The sequence below is a fragment of the Pyrus communis genome, chromosome 2 (genome assembly GCF_963583255.1).
Source record: "Pyrus communis chromosome 2, drPyrComm1.1, whole genome shotgun sequence".
Classification (NCBI taxonomy): Eukaryota; Viridiplantae; Streptophyta; class Magnoliopsida; order Rosales; family Rosaceae; genus Pyrus; species Pyrus communis.
Genome location: NC_084804.1, coordinates 29,024,366 through 29,049,107, shown reverse-complemented (window position 1 = coordinate 29,049,107; position 24,742 = coordinate 29,024,366). Strand labels below are relative to the sequence as shown.

The window sequence follows — 24,742 nt, the reverse complement described above, 5'->3', positions numbered from 1 at the left end:
TAGTTGGCTAAAAAAAATAAAAATGGCTTCGCGGACCTGTAGAAACCGGCTCATTTCAAGCACGGGTTAGTCCGGTTATGTTGTTAAAAAATTAGAATTAACCCCACCCCGTTTCATTTTCCGACAAATCCAGTCCGGTCCCTCCAATTTGGGGGCTGGCACGGCACTTATTGACCAGAAAAAGAACAACAAATTACTGTACTAACGAGAGGAAAACAAAAATACGCAGGCATCACAACATAAAACGTAATTACATACAGTTATATTTGCAGTAATTGCCAAAAATTCAAAAATAATCTTCTAAAATAAAATCTCAATTCAACTCCTCATACTGTTTAAAGTTTCAACCTTCAATCTAAAACCTAAACAAGAAATGCTTGCTCGAGACGAAAGGTAAATGCCGGAGGGCACTCTGCCACCTCTCAGTACCTCCTGGGGTAGCGATCCATGAATCTTCCCGAAGGGCACTCGTATGCCAAGTGTCCTCGTCCCCCACAGTTGTGACAGATCATCAGGGGGCCCATGCAATCCCTGCTCATGTGGCCAAGTTGCTGGCAGTTCCTACATACAACGTCACGGTAACTGCCTCCGCGTCCCCCCATTCCACCACCTACACCTCCTCCACCTCCCCGCTCTCCCAAAACATTGGCTCTGGGGCACTGTCTCGCCACATGCCCCGATACATTGCATAAGTTGCAGATGGGTTCGTTTGGGCAATCACGTGCCAGGTGACCCGTCTTCCTACAGTTGTTACATGCCTTATCATTTGTGCAGTCAGCTGCAATATGACCCTGCTTGTAGCAGTTGTTGCACAACCTCAAGTCCCCAGGTGGCATTGGGGGAGCTGTGCAGTCTCGGGCGCGATGTCCAGTCTTACTACAAGTGTGGCAGATGCCTTCATTTGGGCAGTTACCGGCCATGTGACCAGGTTCCCGGCAGTTCCAACATAGTGACTTTGTTGTACACTCTGAAGCAATGTGCCTAGTAGAATATTCGAATCACATAATTAGAAATGAAACCCACTTTCCATTTTTGAAATAAACAGCAAACAAAAAAAATATCTGCAGGGCGCAGGTCCATGATTCCGTGAATAAGAAACTACGTAACCTTATAAAGTGGTCGCTCTGGTTATCTCAAAATGGTTATAACATCAGTTTAGTGACAGTTCTGAATGGTGGCAATAGTGGTTTAATCATTGAAGACTCAGAGGAGAAGATGCTGTTATTACTAAGAACACAAACTGTTTTTTATTACGAAGGTGAAAATAAAATTTTAACAGAAAAAGAGAGATAGAAACATCAGTTTTAAATTATTGGAGTAACTCTGATGGAAATGGACTGCTCGGTAGATGAAGCAGTAACATTTGTCTTGCTGCAAAGCAGTTCAGGCATAGACAGAAGAGGGATGCAGTTCAGGTAATAGACAGAAGAGGGATGCACTTCAGGTATAGACAGAAGAGGGATGCACTTCAGGTATAGACAGAAGAGGGATGTAGATGCGTTAAAAGAAAAATATACATACTCAGGACATGTATCCCTAGACTATAGTATTAACTAGCTAAATTCTAACGTCACATTGGATTTTAACTCTAGAAATTCTGGAACCTTAAAACCTTGAAACCCTCTCCCAAAAAGCAAAGGTCCAAAAACAAAAAAAAAAGACCGTATTTTGATAAACAGTTACCTTTAATAGTAAAATAGAAACACTGTAATGAACAATGGAGATAAAAAATAATCATGCAACATCATGACGTTATGAGGCAGAATAAGTTTCCGTACCCAGGAAGACCACAATTATGACAAATTGCAACATTGGGGCATTCTCTAGCAAAATGGCCTGGCCGTTTGCAGTTCTTGCACAGATTGTCTCGGCTGGCAAAAAATAATGATGCATTTAGTTCTCGGCAGAATATAACAGCATTCCAAATTTCAAAACATAACTAGTTAAATGAAAGTCGCTTATTAAATTAACTCCATGATTTTGACTTATCATCAAGAAGAATCAGAGCCACAACCACAGAAAGAAACATTCAAACCCAAAAAATTCAAAAACGAGAGTATGCACTCTGAAGGTTTCAAAATTTTCTAACAAATTGCAAAAAAAGTGAAGGAGTTGCCACATGTACTGAGCTAAATTTATCTGACAAAACAAAAAGTACAATGTATACAACCTTTGTGCACCACTGGCAGTCTGTCTACAAGCAAAATGACTTACACTAAAGTGTGTCATTAATCAATCAATATGATTTGGCACTTGTAATTGACAACTTACAAAGCTCCAAATAATGTACAACAAAGCAAAGAAAATTATTATCCAGAGGCAAAATTATCATATATCAACTTCATAAGGTCTTCACAGGCATATTCAAGTAGAGGTCTCACTCAACAAATATGGTTAATCGTAACATTCGAGACCATCTCCAATGAAGACATGTTGGAAGATTACTTTCTCCTTACCCCAAATATATAAAGACGGGAAGAAAAGAAAAATAGTCAAAGGCCATAAAACCTGAAACCCCGACGTCCTCCATCTCTCCTGTAAGGTGCATCACGGTAGGAAAAACGATCAGAACGGATCTTCCGATCTGAAGGGCTCCTGCTCCTGCTCCGGCTCCTGCTGTCTGAACTCATGTTAATTAATTCTTATTAAGACCTAGTTTCACTGATTGAATGATAAACACCACCACAACCAACACCAAACAGCCGTTGCCTCCTCCCTGTCCACATCACAACCACATCCACATTACAACCACACCCAAGATCTTATCCATGAGTCAAAACCAAACCAACTACTTTCCCTTCATAATAGAAAACACCAAATCCCAACAAAGTACAGAAAATTATTTACTGCAACACTCAGAACCCAGATACTAAATACCTGGTTCCTCAACCACATCCTTCAAAAGAAAGTCATGCATCCTTAGCTAATAATCAAGCAATCCCATCAAACATCAAACTACATCAACAGTCAGACATTCCCTAAACTCCAACTTCTTGAGACCATCTAAACAGAATGATCATCAACAGTCAGACATTCCCTAAACTTCAAGGCCTTTCGAAGAGAAGCACAAGGAAAATCAGCAAGCTGGCAACATATTTCCACTGAAAAAATCTGCAGCCATTACTATTCTAACCCTTTTCTAATCAGAAGCCATCATCTAGACTTTATTACAAGTAGAAATCAAGAGAGCTTAAAAGTTCTATGAAAAATTCCCCTTTCAAACAAAACAACATTTAGCATTGGGGGTTTAGAATCTCCCCGGAAGAACAAATTTTCTTTGTAAAACATAGATATGTACAAAAATAACGTTAGCATTACTTATCCGCATGATCCTAAATATACAATCAATATATGATAGTGCACACTTAAGCTATCTTTCTTTGCCTATCGGTATTCGAGAAGAAAAGTTCTGTGTTCAAACTACTTGTAAGTTGTAACTTCCTCTCTCATCCACCAGCCATAAAAGCCTTCATTTTTGAAAAAAATACCTTCTGCAAATTACAACCCAAGATACTGTTTGAATTTCTTCAACTCCATACTCCCACCCTTGTATCAAACTTACGGTGGCCCTCACTTAGAAACTTCTGAATAAATGAAACGACACAAACAAGTTCCCAATACTTGCTAAAATAATTTAGTTAGGGTCATTGTTCATAAAATTTTCCATAACCTAGCCCAGCTCTCGGCCAAATCATCTATTGTTTGGTTCCACCAATTCCCTCTTTCCGAGCATGCATATTCAATTGATACTCTCACACAATTACAATTACGTGTAACATCAACAAAATATCGTCTGAGCGATTCAAAACGAAAGAGAAAAATTACAGCAGAAGAAAATCCAACTCAAATTAAACATTTAACCAAAGTAATTTAAATTAATTCGATTCAACGAATACATACACAGCGAGATTAGCCCTAACCCTAGAAATGGTAAACAAGGGAAAGTGCAATGAAGGAGAAGAAGGAACCTGAGCCAAAGAGTTACACAGACGGTGGCGCTACTGTGACTTGTGTGGCAGCAACGAAGTGAAGATATTTGCGGAGAGCGATAGACAGAGAGAGCGCGATTCGTAGACGGAAAGCCGCAGAGCTTCGATTGTGATTTGGGATTGTTGGTTGGGGCTCGACTGGATTTTATGTGATTCTGCCTCCAAGCCCATTCTCAAGTGTTGGGCTAAAGTCACTCTCCTTGGGCCTTATTACCCATATATGTTTCGGCCTGGCCACTCTCTCACTTTGGGTTTCCTTTTTCTTTTTTTTTTTAATATTTATTTTTAATTCCTTTTTTCCTAGAATATTCTGGAAAATTTTGGAAAGAACATAAGTGCCAGTTTGGTAAATCAACTTAAATTTAATTTCTAAAATTCAAAACAAGTGTTGAGACCAAAATTTCATTTTCTTCAGTGCTTCTTAGCTTTGAAAGCTACGAGAATTGGACGGCCTAGATCACTTGTCGTCAGTCAAAGGATTGGCATAAATAATGATGTTGGAAACATCAGAAACCGGAATGACATGAAGCTGGGAGTGACCCAAAGAACAAAATAGGTGGTTCACTCCACGTGGTTTTCCACATGCTTACTAAAAAATGATGGATTAACTAGTCAATAAAACTAGTCAAATAGTATAGATTCGTCAGTTAAGCAAATACAAGTTCAACGAATAAACTTAGTTCATTATAAGTTAACATAGTCAATAACAATACAATTTTTATCTCATGATAATGGAGTACAAACTTGAGCACAAATATATATCAATTAATGGATCATATAACGCATGAAATATGATAATAAACTAGATATGTTGACAAGTTTAACTAGAAAGAATGCAAGAAGTTTTGACCAGAAAAAGTCACCTCTAGGTTCAAAAACCAAGGACTCCATAGAGTCCAATCCACTAGAGCAAATAAGATTCATACAAGGTACCACATCAAGCTCATTTCCTAAATCTAATCTACGAAACAACTTTACCGTTGTGCAACCTTATTTTGCATGAGATGGAGATATCTTCAGTCTTCACAAGAGGGCAGCTCCATTCCTTGAGCTCATCTTTTTGTGGCACCGAGACCAACACGTTCAATGTATTGTGGTGTGTAGATGATGATGATATGTAATGTGGATTTAAATGACAAGTCAGTTTCTCCAGTAAAAAGATTGAAGGAAGAAATTAACGAGAATACAAAAATTAGTTCTAAGTGAAGATTTGAAACTTAAAGTTAGACCATGAAAACAAAAAAAACCTATTTCTCAATGATTAGAAGTATAATGCATGAAATACGATTTGACGGCTAGGTTACATAAATAAGGAAGAAAGGAGCTCAAGAGCTTTGAATGCACTCTATTTCTCAACAATATAATTTGGACAAGCAAATGCAAAATGGAACCTAGTTGGGGTTTTAAACAAAAAGAAGTTGTTTGTTTTCAGCCAACAAGGACAAGGAGACTTGTCAAGCCAAAAAACGATATGAGCAAATCAAGGGCTAGAAGCTGGCTTTCTGCAAATCAAGAGTTGATCGAGATTTAGAAACTCAAACTCAGAAATTTCGATGAACATGTAGATTTGATATATGTGGTTCGATATATGAGATTTGGGATCTGAGCTTTACATTTGGTTATGGTTTGAGATTTAGAGATTGGAGATCTGATATATGTGATTGGTTGTGGTATGAGATTTACAATTGGAAAAGTTGTGAAAGTAGAGTGGCATACTACTTGCTAATGGCGAGAAAAGGGTGGGCTCAGTGATTGGTCGATTGGAGGTAACGACAAAGCTAAAATTACGGACTGCATGAGTTAAATTTTATCAGGTTATGAGAAAGTGTGTGGTTGGTTGGGAAACGCAATTGCAGACGAAAAATCGACATTATTTGTGAGTAAATATTTTGTGGGGATATATCTAATAATGTGATTGATTACCCCCTTTGTATTGTTAATTTATATTTTATTAAATTGATTGTAAAACTTATCTTCAAGCTTACCTTATTATGATCGTTCATAGGGCGGTTGTAGAGTCACTGAGTGAAGTTCTTCGTTTCTTTCGGAAGTGCTGACTTACAGTGAATCAGAGATGACTAAGTGACATATGGAATATGTCCACGACAACAATATATTGTAAGAATATTTTAGTATTCTAAAGTGGTCCACATGGTACAGTCCATGTAACATATATTTTTATTTCTAAACAATCTTGTGGGCCAAATTATGAGAAATTGTTCCCTATCGTATTACTGTGATGGATGATAATTGATTATGGGCTTCAAAGGAGATAGGTCCTCTCTTTGCCTCTCTATATATATTGCATAGACCCATCTAGGGATGGGCAATGATTATGGCGGCCGTGTAATCGCGATTATTTACCTATAATCGTTTATGCTCATACCCGCATAATCGTTTATTTGTTGGTAATTGCTTAAACAATTATACATATACCCATAACCGTTTGTAAATGGTTAACCATATCCCATGACCGTAGACCCATTTAATCGTAACCGTATACCCGTTTATCCATTTTTTAACGGGTTTTTATCACAAATGGTCATTGAGATTGATCAAACTCATCATTTTGGTCTCTCACTTTTAAAATCAATCAATGTCGTCCTTGACATTCACTACCCCACATCAATTTGGTCATTCCATTAAGATTTCATCAACTATTATGTTAGTTTGTATGTGGTACCCACTAATCCAATGAAATAGTGACACGTGGATCACAAAATAAGGGTTTTATTGCAAATGGTTTCTAACATCAATCCAACTCCTCATTTTAGTTCCTGAGTTTCAAAAGTTGATCAATTTGGTCATTGACTTTTACTACTGCAAATCAATTTAGTCATTCCGTTAAAATTTCATCGATATTTTTCGTTTATGTGTTGATGTGGTCCCACTAGTCCAATCATATTGCTTCATGTGGATGAATTATAAGAAACTTTTTTTTTTTAAAGTTAACCAACAGACGAGTATTCCGCTCTGACATTTTTCTCGCATCCCACAACCCCAATTGGAAAAAAAAATCAATCTAAATTGGATAAAATCAAATCCAAATTCAATTCAAATTTGATAGGATTACAATCAACCAGAGAGAATGAGGAATGAGTTCAAGAGGCCAAGTAGTTTAATGGTATCATGGTGCCTTCCTTTTATTTGTGAACATACCCTGACGAAGATGACAATGACTTTTTTTCCTTTTAGTTTTAGTTTTAAGTTTCTTATTTTACTTTTAATTAGTTTTAAATCTTAAAAAAAAAAAAAAAAAAAAAAAAAAAAAAAGAGTTTCTTATAGTTTATCCACGTGGTGCCATATGATTGGATTAGTGGGACAAAAAATATTGACAAAACTTTAACGGAAAGATTAAATTGATGTGCGACATTGAAATCAGGGACCAAATTTATCGATTTTTGAAACTCAGGGACCAAACTGAGAAGTTGGATCAATGTCAAGGACCATTTGCGATAAAAACCCTTATTTTTTGTAGTCCACTTGTCACCATTTTATTGCATTTGTGGGTTCCATATACAAACTAATAGAATAGTTGATGAAATCTTAACGGAAAGATCAAATTGATGTGCGGTAGTGAATGTCAGAGACGACATTGATTGATTTTGAAAGTGAGGGACCAAAATGATGAATTTAATCAATCTCAGGGGCCATTTGTCATAAAAACCCTTTTTTAACCCATTTACCCATTTTTTCTCCTATTTACATGTTTTTTGTTTTTTGAACCGTAACCTTATACAACTCCAATAATTGAAGTAATAATTTATGAACTATTGTAGGCCTATTTGATTGAACTAATCTAAGGGATTAGAGAGAGAGAGGGGGCCGGCAATAGCAAAAGGGAAGAGAGAGATTTAATTGTGAGGTGTGTGTTGTATCACCCTATTGTGCTTTTATTTATGGTATTATGATAGGTAAAAACCTTACCCTTTTAGGATTACAACTCTTAATAGGTAATCAACTCCTAATATGAATATAAGAGATATTCCTAGATCTACTAGGATTTACACAATTACATTCCTATTTAAAATATGATTGCAACACAAACAATATTTTTAATTGTTATCAATCAAGGTAATATAATATCTTTGCTAAGAATTGATTTGTTACTAATAAAATACCTCTCATTACTTGAGCAAGCATATTGGAAAGAAAATTAATGTATTTTCGACATATTTTTCTTCTATACCTAAGCAAGTCTTCAATTATAACATCCATATGAGTACAAAATAAAGCTTCTAAAAGCTTAAGGCACTCATTATCTTAGATTGAGGATATTATAATCAATATGCATCACTGGATGTTATAAGCACCTGGATGTCATAATTGAAATGGATGTTATAATCAATATGAAATTTCTATAGAAAGTGGGTGTTGTGATTTAGCTTAGGTTTTTTGTTTTGCTTTTTTGTTTTTTTAATTTTTTATGTATATTAAAATAAATGGGTACCCATTTATAACAACGGTTAATACGCATAGTCATCCATTTAAATTTCACGAGTAAAGGTTATACCCATAATCATTTAATTATCTAAACGGTTACCCATAACCGTAACTGTAAAATTTAAATAGACAGGTAACCGCGTTACAGGTAACCGCGTTACCCATAACCTATGAGTATTTGCCCATCCCTAAACCCATCTAATATGCACGTGCAAATAGAGGCAAGAGAGAGAACAACTATTTCCTTAGCTGTTGACTGAAACCAATTGGTATCTCATAGCGTTTGCCATCATGAATCCAAGTACACTTGCATTTAATGCATTATATAAAAATCATGAAGTTCGATGATCATGGCTTATTTAATTTATAGTTTACATGTGGTATTAGTGCCACGGTTAAGAACTTTCATGGTTTTCCTAATGTTATCAGTTTTGATGAATGATAATTGAAATCAGCTTGAATGGAGAATGGGGTTTTCGTTTTGAAATAAATTACGATCCACTTTGCGATTTTGAAATAACCTAATTGTATAATTCATGACTGAAACTTATGAACTGCCAATGTAACATCCCACATTATCCAGGGGAGTGATCCTTAAATGTATATTCCCATCCCTACCTAGCACGAGACCTTTTGGGAGCTCACTAGCTTCGGGTTTCGTAGGAACTCCGAAGTTAAGCGAGAAGGGGACTAGAGCAATCCCATGATGGGTGACCCACTGGGAAGTTGCTCGTGAGTTCCCAAAAACAAAAACCGTGAAGGAATGGTAAGCCCAAAGCGGCCAATATTGTGCTACGATGGTGGAGCGGGTCCGGGAAGTGATTCATCCCAGACGGGGATGTGACTGCCAATGACTTTTTTATATATTGTAAATTGCCTGATCAAGGATGTGGGATTTTATTATATTGAAGCCGAAATTTCTTCTGTTTCATAATCTTTGGTTTGCCTCTTTGTATGAATTAATATTGGCATTTTTAGCCACTGCAATTTGGAATCTTTATGATGGCTTTCAATTTTTTGTAGTTATTTATTTAAATAAGATCATTTAATTTGTAATTCGTATTATGAAATTGTTTGTTAGTTGCCAAAGTGGCCAAACTAGAAAGATCACATAGATTCGAATTAAATGATGATTATCAGTTACTCATGGTATGATGATGCATATGAACGAATAAAACCTTATTAGGGTTTGTACATGAGTAATATGATTTTCATTAGTCATAAGTTCTTAAGGGTCACCCAAAGGTGGACTAATTGCTCATAGGATTAATGATATGAATCTGGTGAGAATTTGTATATTTTTCGTTTTTTTGTATTTGTTTGGATATCCAAAGAAAAAGAAACTAGTCTAGTTAGAGATGTACAAATTATCAATAAGGTATTATCCATCGATGATTATTTGTATTTTTTTAGTATCTACCCTGCCCAAAGGAGAATACGATAATGCAGTTAATGTTTTTACACGTGCTTCTTAGTATGCAAAACACTAATATTTTGAGCACTTTTGGATTGCAGTGTCAGTGCTTGTTTCTCTTCATTCGCTTGCTTCATCTATTCCCTCACTCAATGGAACAAATTTCTCATATTGGAGTTAACAAGTTCAGTTTCACGTTGGTGTCCTGGACCTTGATTTAGCACTGCGAATTGATAAACCTGATGTTCTTACGGATACAAGCAACACTGAGGAAAAATCTCTCTATAATGCCTGGGAGAGATCGAATAGATTGTGCATGCTATTTCTGTGAATGACTATAGCGAGCAACATAAAGACTAACCTTTCTTAGGCTGAAACTGCTAACATGTCTCTTGCTGGAACATTCTTGGCTGAGCTTACCGCTAAGAAATTTGATGGTATATGAAGCATGCATGACCATCTTGAAATAACTAATACCTATTTCGTCACTGAAGAGACTGTTCATATCTTTAACGACTATTTCTAAATAACTATTTCGTCATTAAAGGTTTATTATGAGAAAAACTTGAAAGAGAAAACAAAAGCAGCTAATATGGCTACCTAGCTATGAGGCTTTGAAAAAGAAAAAAAAAATAGTAAAACTTTTTTGTGTTTAATTTACTACGTAGCTCGTAACTTTTATTTTAGTTAATTTTCTTTTAGTTTTAGTGACAGGGTTAATTTGGTTTTGCACCCTTTTTTCTTGACAATGGGGCATAAGCTCAAAAGAAAAGGAAGATTACATAAAAATATCACAGGCTGTGAGACCCAACTATATGTGCAACTGGTAATCGATGACAAGAAGGAAGAGCTTGCTTAAAAAATGCTAAACCCAAACTGCATGACAAACCTAAACTAGCCAAATCATCAGCAACAAAAAAAAATTCATGATAGATATGATGAATTTCATAAGACCAACTTTGATGCATAAATGCACAACAATTCAATACTAAATTTTCTAGAGGGTGATTATCTACTTTTGCATTTGAAATCAATTGAACCGCAAGAGTAGAATCCGATTCTACCATTATTTTTTAAATTCCATTATTCCATGCATGTTGCAATCCATTATAAACATCCCAAACTTCAACATATAGAATCTCACCTCGACCAAGATTAACACAAGAACCAGAAATCCTTGCACTCGACGAGTTTCTAGGAACACTGCCAGCATCAATGAAATTGGCCTCTCCCTTTTAATTGACAAAGAAAATTTTGTTAATAGGTAGTTTAGATATAAATTAAAAATACTATATCACGTACAATCGATAATCAAATATGCTATAATCTTGAATTAAACTAATTACGAGTCAAATTGATTTAATTTCCTCTACTTAATTTCCCAATCGCACAAAAAGGGAAACCCCGAGCTTGAACGAACAAACCCGATTTTCTTGATGAGGCTGGATCAGACGCCGAACCGCATCGACCTCTACAAAGATTTTTTCTTTGAACAAACATATTGAGTTTGTTTGAATATGTTTTTAAAATAATTGAAAGCGTTTTTGTTAAAAATATTTTTAGAACTAATTTTTAGTAAAAATTCAAGTAAATATTCAAAAAGCATTTAAAATGCTTCCTGAAAGAAGCACATAACTAGTAAAAATGTTTTCAATTATTTTAAAAGCACATCCAAACGAGCCAATTATCTTTACTAAGAGAAAGAGAGTGGGTGTGACCTCACAATGAACTACCAATAATGTGGTTCAATCACATTTAACGAGAATCAAACCTAAGAGCACTTAGTAAGGTCTCCTAGGCAATAGACAACCCAATAACTGCCTTCAGTGAACAATAACTGTCCAAATGCATCTCTACTCATAAATTGAATAGCCTAGGTAATTGTATTAAAATATTAATATTTTTTATTTTATAAAATAATAAAAGATAACTTTATTTTTAATTTTAGATAATAATAAAAGATTTATTAAAAGTATTTGAAAATATTGAAATGTAATATACAGTAAAAAAACATGGTTAGGTATTTATGGAAAAAAAATTATAATTTTTTATATCTTTTATTAGTTTGCTTTAATAATTTTTTTAATAGTTTAAATTTTGGTTGCCTCACGTAGATATGGCGCTGGGACAGGCAATTGTTGCCTGACTTTTGCATCCCTGGGCGCAATTGCCCCAGTGGATTGAAGTGTTTTGTGGGGTAGGGGGAAATGAAGTGAATTGGGTTGTCTATCCCCAAGGTAATAAGCAACGGAGGAGTTGCTCTAAGACTTCTCACTTGTAATACAAGTGAAGAAGAATACCACTATACTGTAATACGACATACATAAATATTTTTTTAATAAACGATATTATCTATCCCAAAGAAAAATGATGAGCTTAGTCTCATAATAAACTAGTAATAATGTAGTTCAAATTCATATTTGACAAAAAATAAATATTTTAAATTCAAATGACTTTTTGAAATTTCAGGGAATGAAACCGTAGCCGATAGACTCGTAAACCGTATGAATCATTATTCGTTTCTTGGGTCGTCTTCTTCCTTCCAAAGTCTTCGTCTTTTCTTCTCCCTAATCCATAACTGCTTCTCCAAATTAGGGTTCTCAATGGCACAAGGTACGCTCCTCAAGCCCTGAAGCTTACTCCATCGTCGTCGTTAATTCATCTTCCATTACTGCGAGTCCCCTTCCCAAGGTTTAGGGTTTCTTTATTTTTTTAATCTGATTAGGTTTAGGGTTTATGTTTATTTTTGCTATTTTATTTCATTTTAATAAAGTGCATAAATATTTGAAATTTACTTTTTAATGTGAAATGTAAAGCAGAAAATGATGTATAGCAAAATCCTCATGTGTATCAATTGTCTATTTGTGAGTGTTTTGCTTTGGTGCTTTGACAAGGGTGAGTGGTTTCGTTGATATGTTTGAAAAACCTTCATCTCGGTTTCTTCCGAAACAGAGCATTATAGGTGAAACTTATGAGATAAAAGGAAATTTTGGAACATTATGGAGTTTAATCACTTGGATAATTAATGTGTTTCACTGCTACAGTTAGACACTATTGCTATACATAGTAAATGATTAGTTGGAAAATGTTTACTCCAAGTTGAATTCTCAGGAATTTAGCTTCTAATGTTTGAAACTCCATTCCTCTCCCTGTTTGGCTTGTTATGTTGCATCATTACAACAACAAAAATGGATTCAGATAATAGAAACAGAACAGACGAAGTCACTGATGTGGTTAAAGAACCCGAGTTCGCTACCATTCTAATGTATTTGTTGTTAATTAGTTGTTTCCATAATCTGTTTCCTGTATTAGTATGAACTTCCATGTCTGTTATATTGCTTGTATTTTCTTTTGGTATTACATGAATATGTGAATATCATGAATGAAGCCATGTTAGGTTTGATGGGTATGTTTTGAAAAGGCTGTCTCCAATGATGTCTAACCAACTGACTTCATCTGAAATGATTGGAAGCTAGGTTTTTTTTTTTTTTTTTTTGGTCATTCAACTTTTTGTGCAAGAAGCGTTTACATTTTTTTTTTGGGATTTTTATTTTGCTCTAAGTTTTCATGTCAGAATGGAAAACGAACACGAAATTTGTATGTGAACATTTAACTGAACGTGTATACTGACAGAATTTAATCACAATCACATGTCAGCATAAATTGTTTTGTATTTGCAAAAAGCATGGCTTGTACTTGCTTCTACTTACTGTTTCCCTTAAATTTGTAGCCATGGATGTTGGAGATGAAGTGATGGAAGGCACTATTCAGTCTCTTATCATGGATTCCCTAGAGTCTATTAAAAATGGTGAGGTACTTTCTCCAGAGGATAATGCTTGGGTTGATTCGTTCCTGATTAACGAATTTGATGTTTTTGATGACAACTGGGACTCTCTGAAAGGTGCCTTACAAGAAATCCTTGGTTCTCAGCCGCCTGAATCACTCAGCTCTTCTTCACTTGTAACTGATGGTTTAACCGGGGGAACTGACATTGTGATACTTGCATCTCGTGAGCGGGCAGAAACAAAACAACTCCGAAGAAGAATCCGAAATGCTGTTCTTAGTATTGGTGAAGAAGCAGAAAGAAGTGATGAAGATGATGATGATAATGATGATGATGATGACATGCCAACCGATGAGGATTCGAATAATTTGCAGTCATCAACTTTTACGGGAAATCCATTTTTGCCAGGATACAAAGATGACCCAAGAATGACGGAAAACCTCGAGTTAGGAGTCGATATCAGCTCTTCATTATCTGAGATGGAGCCTTCAACTAGGGATATTTTCAGGGTTTGGGATTTGGATCTTCCTGTGGAGGAAGACGACCTGGTAAGGCAGTTGAACAAGGCCCTCGAAGAAAGTTTGCCTCAACCGGTCCCATCAACTTTTGATGATTCTGATGTATGGAAAAGTATGAAAGTAGATTCGGTTGATGATCTAGTTTCTGGGATTGCAGATCTATCTTTGGATCTCAACTCTAGTTAAACATCTTATATATTAGAATAATAGAATTCTGCTTTAATTTCATTATTTGTTGCGGTGTGAATAATCGACTTCCTGTTGTTTCACAATTTCGCATGTCTCATTTATTTGTTGAATTCTTCTTATGTTATGTTCAACATCGTACCGAAAGGTTTTCTGGAGGCAAGAGCATTGTATTCAACCATGAATCTGCTACTTAGTGAGAGCCATTAGATTGAACCAACCTATCGCCGTGGTTTATGTGGCGTGAAAAATCACCAGCACGGTCGTAGAAGCTGACCTGTGATGCTATGTACCGTCCACGTGGTTTTCCGTCTCGTCGAACCTTAACGTTGAACCATAGCCGTTGGTCAGTAAGAAAGGGGGAAACAAAGCAAGAGAGATCATAACAACCTCATATTTACTTCCCCATTTGGAGAGGAATATCTTGACACAAGTCTGTTTTGGACGTTTCACATTGTGAGCGTCATGCATTTGTCTTTTTCTTCCAAGGTGAGAAAAAACCCCCATGCCTGAACCACGTACGCAGCCAGCCAAGTCAGCAGGTTATCATCCACATGGTGCGGCGGGATTGGCCGGAGCACACCAGCCTCAAATTAGACATCTTTGTTGTACACAAGACAGTTATAAATATAGAGAGCGAGTGCATGTGTGGCAAAGGGCAAGAGAGCTTTACCGGAGGAGATAAGATTATTTTACACTTGTTCTCTCTCACAAGGCTGCTACTCTTTACAGCTAACGATGGCTTCTGCATCTTTCCTCAAGTCTTCTCCGGTTCTCGACAAGTCTGAGTGGGTGAAGGGCCAGACCCTCCGCCAGCCTTCCGCCTCCTCGGTCGTCAGATGCCTACCCACTGCCCCAACCGGTCTAACCATTCGTGCCGGTTCCTATGCTGATGAGCTTGTTAAGACTGCTGTAAGTTTTACAACGTTTTAGTTACCATATATGACTTGAACTATTTACTTATGCTCTCTCGAAAATATACGCTCTCGAAGTATATTTTTTACGCGAGAAACTCTGAAAATGTTACTTGAATTGCTATCTTGTTATAGTAATTGAACATGTTTCTTACTATGGACCATTAATCTGAACTACTGATAAGGTTGATTCTTGTTTGAACATGTGGAACAAGTTGACAGTTTGATAACATAACATCCTAAACCGTTTAGTTATCTTTAACTTGCACCTTTGCCTGTTGAGGTTTGAATTTGATGAGGTGTGGGTTTGGTTGTCGGTACAGAAAACTGTTGCATCCCCAGGCCGTGGAATCTTGGCCATGGATGAGTCCAATGCAACCTGTGGCAAGCGTCTTGCCTCAATCGGGCTAGAGAACACTGAGGCCAACCGCCAAGCCTACCGTACCCTCCTTGTGAGCGCCCCTGGCCTTGGCCAGTACGTTTCAGGTGCCATTCTCTTTGAGGAGACTCTCTACCAATCCACTGTTGATGGAAAGAAGATCGTTGATGTGCTCGTTGAGCAAGGCATCGTCCCCGGGATTAAAGTCGACAAGGTCAGCTGACTGAAATGCAAAAATTTACATACCAAAGCAAGCTGCAAGCATACTCTTCTGTAAGCATAGTATTTGTACATAAAATTATGGTAGCTGCATGTTCTGATTATGACAAAAACAGGGTTTGGTGCCCCTAACTGGTTCCAACGATGAGTCCTGGTGCCAAGGTCTTGATGGTCTTGCCTCTCGCACAGCTGCCTACTACCAGCAGGGAGCTCGTTTCGCCAAATGGTACGGATCAAATCTGAATTCCCCATGTTATTTTGGCAACTAATTCTAGCTCCATAAGCTAGATTGATGACAGTAAAATGTAACGTAATTACCAACTTGATGAACTAGGCGTACCGTTGTGAGCATCCCCAATGGCCCATCAGCTCTTGCAGTAAAGGAAGCAGCATGGGGTCTCGCTCGCTACGCTTCCATTGCACAAGTAAGAGAACTGATATGCTATGCAAGTTGATTTCATATTTGATTGACTAATTGCTATTAAGTTGCTACTTAGACCGCAGGGGTTTGTTTTGTCTCTAGTTAGGATGTGTTTTTTGATTGAGAAAGTGCTTGCTTCTTGATTCTTTAGGACAGTGGTTTGGTCCCAATTGTTGAGCCAGAGATCTTGCTTGACGGTGAACACACCATTGAAAGGACTTTCGAAGTCGCCTTGAAGGTGTGGGCCGAGGTTTTCTTCTACCTAGCCGAGAACAATGTCTTGTTCGAGGGTATCCTCCTCAAGCCAAGTATGGTTACTCCTGGTGCAGAGGCCAAGGAAAGAGCCACCCCTCAACAGGTTGCGGACTACACCCTCAAGCTCCTCCACAGGAGAATCCCCCCAGCTGTGCCCGGGATCATGGCAAGTGTTCGAAAAACTTGATACTAATTGTTTTTTTTCTTTTTTGTGACGAGAATATATCATGTACTGATGATGAAATTGTGTTTGTTGCGCAGTTTTTGTCTGGTGGACAATCTGAGGTCGAGGCAACCCTGAACTTGAACGCGATGAACCAATCGCCAAACCCATGGCACGTGTCGTTCTCCTACGCCAGAGCTCTCCAAAACACCTGTTTGAAGATATGGGGAGGCAGACCCGAGAACGTGAAGGCAGCTCAGGATGCTCTGCTCATCCGTGCCAAGGCCAACTCACTCGCACAGCTTGGCAAGTACACTGGAGAAGGAGAGTCCGAGGAGGCAAAGAAGGAATTGTTCGTCAAGGGCTATGTGTACTAAGTAATTTGAACCGACGCTGTAGATGATGAAGAACAAATAGCAGATGGTGATGTTGTTGATGTTAATGGAGGAAGGAGACATGGATCTCTTATGTGTGTAATGCCTTATAACCATGAAAGACTATTTTTGTTGATGAACATTTTATGTACTTTTCAGCAACTTAATAAGCTTCTTGATGATGAGTTAGTTGGCCGGTAGTTATTCAATCAGATATTTTCATGCTTGAAGTTTGCATCTTCGGTTCATAAGTTAACCTGAACCCCGAAAATTTTGCTACTTTCAGGCATAAATTTTTCGGAAATCCGTCAGCTTGATCCTTCGAAGCATATAGCTATTTGTCTGGAAAAAACTTGGAAATGTTTCAGCGATTTCTCTCAATCTGATAACATGGTTCGAATCATTAGACTACATCAAAATCTATCAAGATGACCCGAGTTCGAATCAGTAGACTACATTAATACATCCCCACCATGTGTTTCTCAGGGATGTCTTCAACTACTGTTTCTTGAAAATGTTGTACGAAACGGGTGTTCCACATTCATGGTTATATGAGTAGCACCTGATGTAGAGAACATTAGACCCCCATTTCATGCAACGGGTATAGGAAAAGTTTTCTCCCTCCTTGGATCGCCTTTATGCATACACATAAACTATATAAGTAATCCTGATTAAGTTCTCATTTAAAAGCCAAATCACATGAGTTTTTGGGGAAGCATAAAAATTCAATTGAAACCAGTTCACATTTCCTTTCTAATATTTGATAAAAATGTCATCGAAGTGCAAGTAAGACGAATGTCAACAGCGGCATTGTATTTCGGTAACTTAACTTTGAACAAACTGTACAAATGACTCTTACTTTTCTCTCCTTCAAGCTAAACACATTGCTTGTGATAATACACAGTTAAAGAGTTTCATCTAATCTACTGTGCACGAGGAACGTGACAGACTGATGCTGATCCAAAGAAAGCGGAAGAAAGGTACAAATAAGAATACAAGTGCATAAGTCGTCAACCAAGATTCTGCAACGGTAGTTTGTCTAGAACATCTGCAGCCACAATGTAGAGGAAGAGAAGGGTTTGTAAATTTATTGGACAACGATGACAAAGAACAAAGATAATCTCATTAGATCAAAAACATGATCAGACAGAAAACAGAAATACAAATAGTTGGGGATCTTAAACAAGTTGTTTATGTCTACACTCGACCCATTTCAAAACAAGAACCGAAAAATATCAGCATATATGTGTTATTTGATAAACAGAGTTATTAACTTTCTCCCAACTATCTTTTCTTCGATTGAGTACACAGTATAATGGGAAGCCAATACAATCTCCACCTCTTTATTTCTAGAAAACCTTTAATGTAATGCTAAAATGCAAAGTGGAGGGAGAAGATGACCGCTCATATTCAGTTTCGGTTCGAAGATAGGCCATGAGCTCACATCACAGTTGAAATGAAGAAAAGAAATCCACGCAAAAAGGGTAATTCGATGAGAGATAGAGACATATGATTCAGCCATAAAGCCTATGTGTTACAGAAAATTTCTCCTATATCACACCAGACTACTAGCAGTCAGATATATATAAAGTCCTTTCCCCTCTAATTTATTTTATTTTTCTTCTTTCTCCTTGGGTTCCCTTATTAAGTTGACTTTTTTACAGCAAACATATGATCTATGTATATGTTACGTCATCATGAATAGCATAATTCATATCTTGTCATGTGAATCTTCCCGGTGAAGTATACAGCTGCACACGGGTTAAGGCTCACCACTCAAATAATACACCAACTTATGTGACCTTGCTTTGAAAACTATAGAAAGTTTGTAACTTTTTTTATGTCATTTGACTAAATGGAACCCTGCCCTTCCCACAAATGTACAACAGGTGCAATTTCCTTATAATGTCAACCATCTCTCAGTTCAAACTTATCATCCAAGTTCTTGGGGAAAAAAATACATTACCAAGAAGAAATTGCGGCTTTGCAAGTCTTAATTGTATCGTTTTCTGCTAGCAATTAAAGTTGCTGAAAACCAAATACGTTCTTTGGGACTGGTATCCAAATATCCCTCCTTGTTAGTGACCCAATATGAGAAAAGTTTCACTCATTTTCTAGCATTCTGAAAGCAAAAATCCAATGCAAATACCCATGTATTTTACATAAGCACGTGCTTGCAAACCATTGATTTGAACAATCCTTTTCATTTCTGAATTTAAACACATCAAAATCAATGCTAGAGAATTTTCCTGAGCTATAAGCAGCAATTTAACTTCATACAAGAAGATCTTGAAAACGTAAAACAAATGGATGAGGATAATATGATACGCAAATTGTACCTTTCTCCCTTTTCAGGCTATTTTTTGAAGGATCAAACTGGAACGACACTTACAGATTCGTCATTCACGCCATTTAGAACACCCACACCCTGTTCCTAAATATGAAGGCAAGATAAATGTTGTTTTGATTAGTCAAAATGCTTATAATTGCAAATAATTAAAGGAACAGAACTAGAGTTCACAACATTCAAACTGCATGTTTAGAAGACAAAGAATGCCTTGTTAATAAGAAGACAAGAATGCCTTATTAAAGAACCCAACCGGATAGTAAAATCAACATGGGGAAATATATTTTTACCTGGTTACTTGAAGCTTGCCCGCGTATTCTTTGGGGCCTGGTATTAAGATCAATCAATGTATTGTCTATCTTGTAGTCACCGTCAATATTGTTGTCTAGGACTGCAATTGGAGAGATATTGTGATTATGTTCACCCTCTTTTGGTTTTACATCGGGCAGCTGATTTTCGTCCCTTCGTACCTTCTTTTGGTCAAGTGGTTGAAGTCCTCGGCCAAGCTTATTCCCTGAAAACTATGGAGAAACGCCCCAAGAGAGAAAAGAAATTAATCCCTGGAGGCCTATATATATAACCTTAACCCGAACTTCCAGTAGAAAGACACAAACCTCAACTCTCTGCCTGAAGAGGAGATACCTCCCATGGGTTCTTTTCCCACCGACATGTACAATCATATCGCACTGCAGGCAAAGAGAACTACCATCTACCTCACAGTAAAAGAACGCTACATGTATGTTTTCCAAGGGAAAATAAGTCTTGAAATTTCTTCTACTTAAGTTTAACATAGCTCACAAAAACTAAAAGTTTAAAGCAGTGAAGTCTAGCATACCAGGTGCATTTTCGCAAATATCACAGCAAGGAACATCACTGGGTGTGGCTAGCCCAACCCGTACATGTCTATTGGCAAGTTTATTACACAGATGGACCTGCAATTCCAACACAGACGAACAAAATCATGCTTCTACTACAATTTGACAGGAGAGCTATGCAAAGCAAAGAAAAGACTAAGAATTCAAACATCTTCGGTAGTCATGATTTCCATACACATAAATGGCAGAAAGACTTCAAAATTAAGAAGCAAACGTCAGACTTGTGTATAACACATGATTTTCGAACCACACTACATTCAGATAGCAACCCATCGCCAATCACTTCTCTAACCAAACATCTCAAAATTCATCACTAATGTGAACTGTTGATTAAATTTACCAATCTCACTTTCACAATTCCAAATTGTATAGTATGACTTCCACATCATCTGGGTACTCATAGTTTGATACAAAACCTCGTATACTCGTCAGACAAGTTCAAGCAGTAAGCAATCATTCTTATGATTTGTCCGGCACCAATATAGCAGAAGTGGTGGATTGCCCTAGTGGTTAGGCCTTCCTCTTCAACCCACTACGTCCGGGGTTAAACCTCCCCCCTCCTTAATGTAGAGTATTGTTTGTACTAAAAAAAAACAACCACCTGTGACTTAGCTTGCAATAATCAAAATCAAGATTAACAATCAGAAAACAGACCCACAAAATTCAATTTCCCAAAAACTTGCAAATGTTAGTGCTAAAATCATTGGAAGGATCATATAACTAAAAGTCAATGTTTGCATAAATAAAAGCAAAGGGAAACAAGAAATGAAGAACCTTCTCGTCACAGGAACGGCAAAGGGCGGCCTCGTCGGCGGCACAGAAAAGGATGGCAGCGGCGCTCTCGCACACATCACAAAGCGTTCGTATACTGTATGCCCACTTCTTCTCATATACTCATCCGTCCTTCCTCCTGCAGAAAGCCATTGTTTTTCTGGTTTCCTCGGAGACAGGCAAAAGACAAAGGGGGTGAGGGAGGGAGGGAGGAGAAAATCGAGTCATTGTATATAGGTAGTGGGCCGGTGGTACTCTGTACACGTTACGTTGATGTGTATGACAGTTTGGTTTTTGTGTTTTCTTTTTCTTTGATTTCATTACTATTTATGGAAAATGATTCTTGTGGTGGCGACCCTTCAATTTTCACTTCAAATTAAATTCTTCCGCTACCAATTAATGAAAGTAGACATGTGGTTTTCATGTTTATTTATTTATTTTTCATGATTTAGAGCCAATCATTGAAATTAAATTTTATATTTGTTGTAAAAACAGTGTGAATGCCCTATATAAAAGCAGTACCCACTTGAAAATCAACTTTTATATTTAATATTATTGAAATTAAATTGTTTTATTCATGAATGGTAGGTTCATCACCTAACTTTTATACTTAATATTATTGACTAGTGGAAATGTGAGGTGGAATGAAGAAAAGATGGTTGGCTATCTGCTTATAAAACCAAGAGGAGAAGAAGCAGTAGATGTGGAGCCTAAAATAATTCCCAAAATTCTAGAGGCGGCGCGTGGATTTTTGCTCAAGAAAGACAAGACTGTCCTCATTAAATGGGCAAACTCCTCAGATACTCCCACGCGCAGCTCACACCTCTGAAGGTCCATGCAGCTGAATACGACTGCCCATAACTCACCTGCCCTTGGTAAGGAAAAGTCAAAGCATTAAAGATAGGTATTAATTACCCAAATCCTATCTTTAATACATTCTCAACTGAAGATTAACTTCATTTAAGTAAGTAATTCCTAATGTCCAATCAAACTGTTGAAGGAAGAACCTAACGAGAATTCTATTTTGAAGATTTGAAACTAGGAACATTTGACCACAAATTTAATGCAAAACCACAAAAATAATGCAACCCTATTCTTCAATGATTGGGTGTTTAATGCATGAAATAAGGTTTTGCAATTAAGGTTTCATAAATGAGGAGGAAAAAGAAAGTGGAAGCATAAATGCTTTCTCTCTCTAACTTTTCTCTCTAAACAATATATTATGAAAACCCCAAGGAAGAAGTGAAAACCTAGCCAAAATTATATGCAAAATGGACGTTTCATTTCAGCTAGCAAGGACAAGGAACACGTGTCACACCACAAAGCAATCTGGGCAAATCCATGGCTAAAAGCTAGTAACCGGCAAAAAGTTGTCAGTTAGTTCATGTGAGCATGTCCCAATTTGCATGCCCAACTTGCTAGAAATCTGCGTGCAAGCTTGACTAAACAACTAAGCTAGTCAAAATGAAGCATGAATGAAGACGTGAAATGCACATGCATGAACAAACCTTTTGAACATAAATGCGCCACATCCTTGAACATTTCTTCCCAGTGAACACAACCCATAAATAGAGAAAAGCCTAAAGCTAGATTGAGCATGAGATACAATTACAATGTTGACAAGGAAAGTCAAACCGAAAAGTCTAGACTTCACACCATACGATCATTATGTGTCAACATAACATGAATTAACATACTAGTTAGGTAATAGTGTAATACCGAATGATCATTACTCATTGACATAATGTACAAAGACATATCAAATAATTGTTACATTTCAAACGCACACTATATAATGTTTCATCAAATGAGTACGTTTCAAAATAAAAACTTTACGTACCAAATGTGTGTTAAATTCTAAATTAAAATTACTACATGAACTAAACAACCATTATGCGTCAATATAATATTAATTAACGTACCAAACTCATGGTACACTCTAAATTTGCAAACCTCAAGTATTTATATAGTAACTTATCAACTGGCAGTACAAAATGCTCATCACTTGTAAATACATAGTATTAGTCATGCACAAAACTCTAGTTGCTAAGGCAATGTTTTGTGAAGTTCTTGAATACCTATAACGACCAAATTAAAAAAAAAAAAAGTAACCAGGTATATTTCACTACATATACAAAGATTTATCTTGATGAACTACCATTTAATATCCATTTTTACGGTAGCCTTTTTCTTTACATTTCTCTAGCATTTTTTCCTCATTTGAGTAAATACTAGCCTCTTGTCACAACTCAGCGTGGCTTAGATTCTCTATCGATAATAGAAATAAAATAGCATAAATTCGACGTATATTCTTAACAGAGCAATCTTACAAATACATTTTAATCAAACTCTCTACTTACCAACAAAGCCGAAACACAACCTGTTACTAAATGTGGTTTATTAATGTGTACCAGCGATTTGTTCAAACACTCAGTCATCGCCATTGCCCAATTATATGTTTGAATTTGAATCAAGTTCTCACATATACCCACTATTTTCCACGAAATTTGGGTAGAACTTTTGCACAACAAGAGCGTGTTATAGAAATAAAGACACACCAAACTTTCAAAGTCTGCACGCTCTTCATTTGATCTTTGTGCAACTGCAGTTTTATGGATGCCTCAATTCTAGTCTTAGTAACACGGTCAACCACATATGAGAAATAGCTAGACATGAATGTTGTTTTCTTCGTTCTCTCTTTTGGTGGTACGTATTCCAAATATTTCCTCTCATTAGGATTGCCACATATACCAGCAATCAACACCTTTTTGATGTCACCAAATACAAAGCACCTTTGATCTTTTTCATATTGTTCAATTATCATCTTGCTATCACTGTCCAAAGTGCTACAGTGCTCGGTTGTTAACATATTCTTCAAAATGGTTGCCTTCATATGAAAATTGTGTCCGACTTTAACATATTCTTCAATTGCACTATACAAACCAACAAAGTGTAGAAGCTTTGATAGGTAGTTCATGGTCCCATTCTTAGTCATTGGTAGCGGCATCATGTACCTTGAACATTTTTAATTGGTAGTCAACATCTAGTATTTATGTTGATATGCTACAATAGAATAAAAGTAAGTATACAAACTAACAACTAACTGACTGGATCACCAAATTATTATTAGACCCGCACCTTTTCCGCCTTGGCTGCCACTCTTTACACCCGCCCCCAAATTATTATTAGATACCGTGCCACTCATCATATGACCGGTCCATCTTCAAATTTTTCGGCTTCTCAACCTTACAATGGTTTAACCAATGTTTACTTGGGTAATGGTAAGACGATGAATATTATTCATACTGGTTTCGTTTCTCTCACTCTTGGTCCTACTAAATTTCATTTTTGTAATGTCTTTCTTATTTCTGAAATTCGAAAAAATCTTGTATGTGTTGCTCGCTTTAATCAAGAAAATATTGTCTTTTTTGTTTTAGCTCCTAATTTTTATCAAATTTATGACTTAGATATTAGTTTCTTGCTCTTTCAAGGCCCAAGTAAGGATGGGCTTTATCCTCTATCCTTGTCGCTTACTGTCTCTGATGTCCCCCAAGCCCTTGCCACCATTTCATCATTCACTTGGCACCAAAGACTTGATCATCTTTCGTCACCAGTTATGTCCCGTTTATGTTCTCGTTTACCGTTCTATTGTCAAAATCAATAAATCTTTTTGTATGGGTTATGCCCTT

General features: G+C 36.8%; 3 protein-coding genes and 1 pseudogene across 9 annotated transcripts; 2 read left to right on the top strand and 2 right to left on the bottom strand.

Annotated features, from left to right (window-relative positions):
- Nucleotides 1-212: 212 nt before the first annotated feature.
- On the bottom strand, nucleotides 213-4,097 carry LOC137725791 (zinc finger protein GIS2-like). 4 transcript variants are annotated; one of them, XM_068464579.1, is made up of 4 exons: nucleotides 3,969-4,097; nucleotides 2,509-2,716; nucleotides 1,779-1,871; nucleotides 213-981 (listed from the first exon to the last, which is right to left on the bottom strand). In XM_068464579.1, the coding sequence occupies exons 2-4, from the start codon at nucleotides 2,628-2,630 to the stop codon at nucleotides 423-425; spliced, it is 774 nt and encodes a 257-aa protein (XP_068320680.1). In that variant the 5' UTR covers nucleotides 2,631-2,716; nucleotides 3,969-4,097; the 3' UTR covers nucleotides 213-422. The 4 variants fall into 4 exon arrangements, with proteins under 4 accessions (XP_068320680.1, XP_068320681.1, XP_068320683.1 ...); XM_068464580.1 differs by having other exon boundaries at nucleotides 3,986-4,097; XM_068464582.1 differs by having other exon boundaries at nucleotides 3,992-4,095.
- Nucleotides 4,098-12,303: 8,206 nt separating this feature from the next.
- On the top strand, nucleotides 12,304-14,380 carry LOC137726133 (uncharacterized). 4 transcript variants are annotated; one of them, XM_068465009.1, is made up of 3 exons: nucleotides 12,304-12,460; nucleotides 13,578-13,655; nucleotides 13,749-14,380. In XM_068465009.1, the coding sequence occupies exons 1-3, from the start codon at nucleotides 12,352-12,354 to the stop codon at nucleotides 14,333-14,335; spliced, it is 774 nt and encodes a 257-aa protein (XP_068321110.1). In that variant the 5' UTR covers nucleotides 12,304-12,351; the 3' UTR covers nucleotides 14,336-14,380. The 4 variants fall into 4 exon arrangements, with proteins under 4 accessions (XP_068321110.1, XP_068321109.1, XP_068321112.1 ...); XM_068465011.1 differs by having other exon boundaries at nucleotides 12,345-12,538; XM_068465008.1 differs by having other exon boundaries at nucleotides 13,578-14,380.
- A 592-nt stretch (nucleotides 14,381-14,972) lies between these two features.
- On the top strand, nucleotides 14,973-17,245 carry LOC137726134 (fructose-bisphosphate aldolase 1, chloroplastic-like). Its single transcript, XM_068465012.1, has 6 exons — nucleotides 14,973-15,247; nucleotides 15,573-15,842; nucleotides 15,964-16,073; nucleotides 16,182-16,272; nucleotides 16,420-16,689; nucleotides 16,785-17,245. The coding sequence occupies exons 1-6, from the start codon at nucleotides 15,074-15,076 to the stop codon at nucleotides 17,061-17,063; spliced, it is 1,194 nt and encodes a 397-aa protein (XP_068321113.1). The 5' UTR covers nucleotides 14,973-15,073; the 3' UTR covers nucleotides 17,064-17,245.
- A 2,171-nt stretch (nucleotides 17,246-19,416) lies between these two features.
- LOC137725010 (B-box zinc finger protein 19-like) lies at nucleotides 19,417-24,048 on the bottom strand (annotated as a pseudogene).
- Nucleotides 24,049-24,742: the final 694 nt, after the last annotated feature.